The following is a 1,453-nucleotide window of genomic DNA, read 5'->3' as shown; positions in this document are numbered from 1 at the left end:
TGTGTATATATGATGTGTGTGTACGATGTCTGTGTATATATGATGTGTGTGTACGATGTCTGAAATATATGATGTATGAAATGATGTATGAAATGTAGATGTATGAAATATCTGTGTGTGATGTGTATGATTTGTGTATAAGATATCTGTGTGTGTGATATCTGTGTATGATGTGTGTCAGGGATGTATGGCCCAGACACATATCACACATGTAAGGTTTCATGCTATCTGTGTGTATTTGATGTGTGTGTACGATGTGTGTATATGTGTGTTAGGGATGTAAGGCCCGGACACACATCACACATGTCAGGTCTCATGCTGTGTGTGTATGATGTGTGTTAGGGATGTATGGCACAGACACATATCACACATGTCAGGTCTCATGCTATCTGTGTGTGTATGATGTATATATGATGTGTGTTAGGGATGTATGGCCCAGACACACATCACACATGTCAGGTTTCATGCTATCTGTGTATGATGTGTGTTAGGGATGTCAGGTCTCATGCCATGTGCCCGGTGATTGCTGGAATGGCCGCACTTTGTACTTTTGCTGTATGAAGCTCCGGCTTCTGTTTACTTTCTGGTTTGGGTTTCCATGCATTCGGCATCGTAATGGCTGCACAGATTGTACGATGAATCTCAGGATTTTACTGACATCGTTGACAAACACACGTGACATTGTTTGTATCCTCCGTAACCGCCGATCCGTCTGACCGATAGGAGGAGCTGAGGATCAGCCGGGATGGCGATCGGACGTAGCGGGGTATAAGCCGGGTACAGGACGTGTCATCCGGTGTATGGGATGGGGCGGTGTGTGCTCTGCCATAGACCAGTAGAGGCCGGGCTGAGATACTAACACACCCGGGGACCCGGCCATGGAAGGAAGCGGCATCTTCATCTGACAGCACCGGGGAACATTCACAGCGCCGGGCCGGACACTCTGCAACCATGGCCCTGGTCACCCTACAGCGATCACCGACCCCCAGTGCTGCCTCCTCGGTCAGTACGTGCGAGGTAAGCGCAGCCATGCCTCGGCCAGGGCGCCCAGGAAACGTCGGGGGAGGCTGCACAGGCCGCAGCGGGAGAGACAGCCGGGCAATGTGTGCATTATAATGTCAGGACCGGGTGAGGGGCATTGCAGGGCCTGCACCCCCATGTCTGTGTACCTACATGTCAGCTAATGCACCTCTGGGCTATGGCACCTCATAGACTGCTTCACCTGACAGGTGTTCTATTATTGCACCAAACACCATGCTTCTGGTAACCTGGGTTGGTGCCATTTATTGTTAAAAGACCAACATACAATCAAAATGCATGGCTGCCGCGATGTATGGCATCCTATCCTGTGTATTGCGCTGCAATGTTGGCATCCTATCCTGTGTGTTGCGCTGCGATGTATGGCGTCCTGTCCTGTGTGTTGCGCTGCGATGTATGGCGTCCTGTCCTGTGT

General features: G+C 50.2%; 1 protein-coding gene across 2 annotated transcripts in view; it reads left to right on the top strand.

Moving 5' to 3' along the window:
- Positions 1-465: 465 nt before the first annotated feature.
- Positions 466-1,453, top strand: part of SSH1 (slingshot protein phosphatase 1) — a 41,878-nt gene continuing 40,890 nt past the window's right edge. Inside the window, exon 1 of one of the 2 annotated variants that reach the window (XM_072415348.1) lies at positions 466-1,002. In XM_072415348.1, coding sequence (XP_072271449.1) covers positions 952-1,002 — 51 coding nt within the window. In that variant the 5' untranslated portion in view covers positions 466-951. Of the gene's footprint in view, positions 1,018-1,453 lie in introns of both variants that reach the window. The other variant, XM_072415347.1, reaches the window with a different exon arrangement.

Source organism: Pyxicephalus adspersus, chromosome 6 (assembly GCF_032062135.1).
Source record: "Pyxicephalus adspersus chromosome 6, UCB_Pads_2.0, whole genome shotgun sequence".
NCBI lineage: Eukaryota > Metazoa > Chordata > Amphibia > Anura > Pyxicephalidae > Pyxicephalus > Pyxicephalus adspersus.
This window is presented reverse-complemented; position numbering and strand designations above follow the sequence as displayed.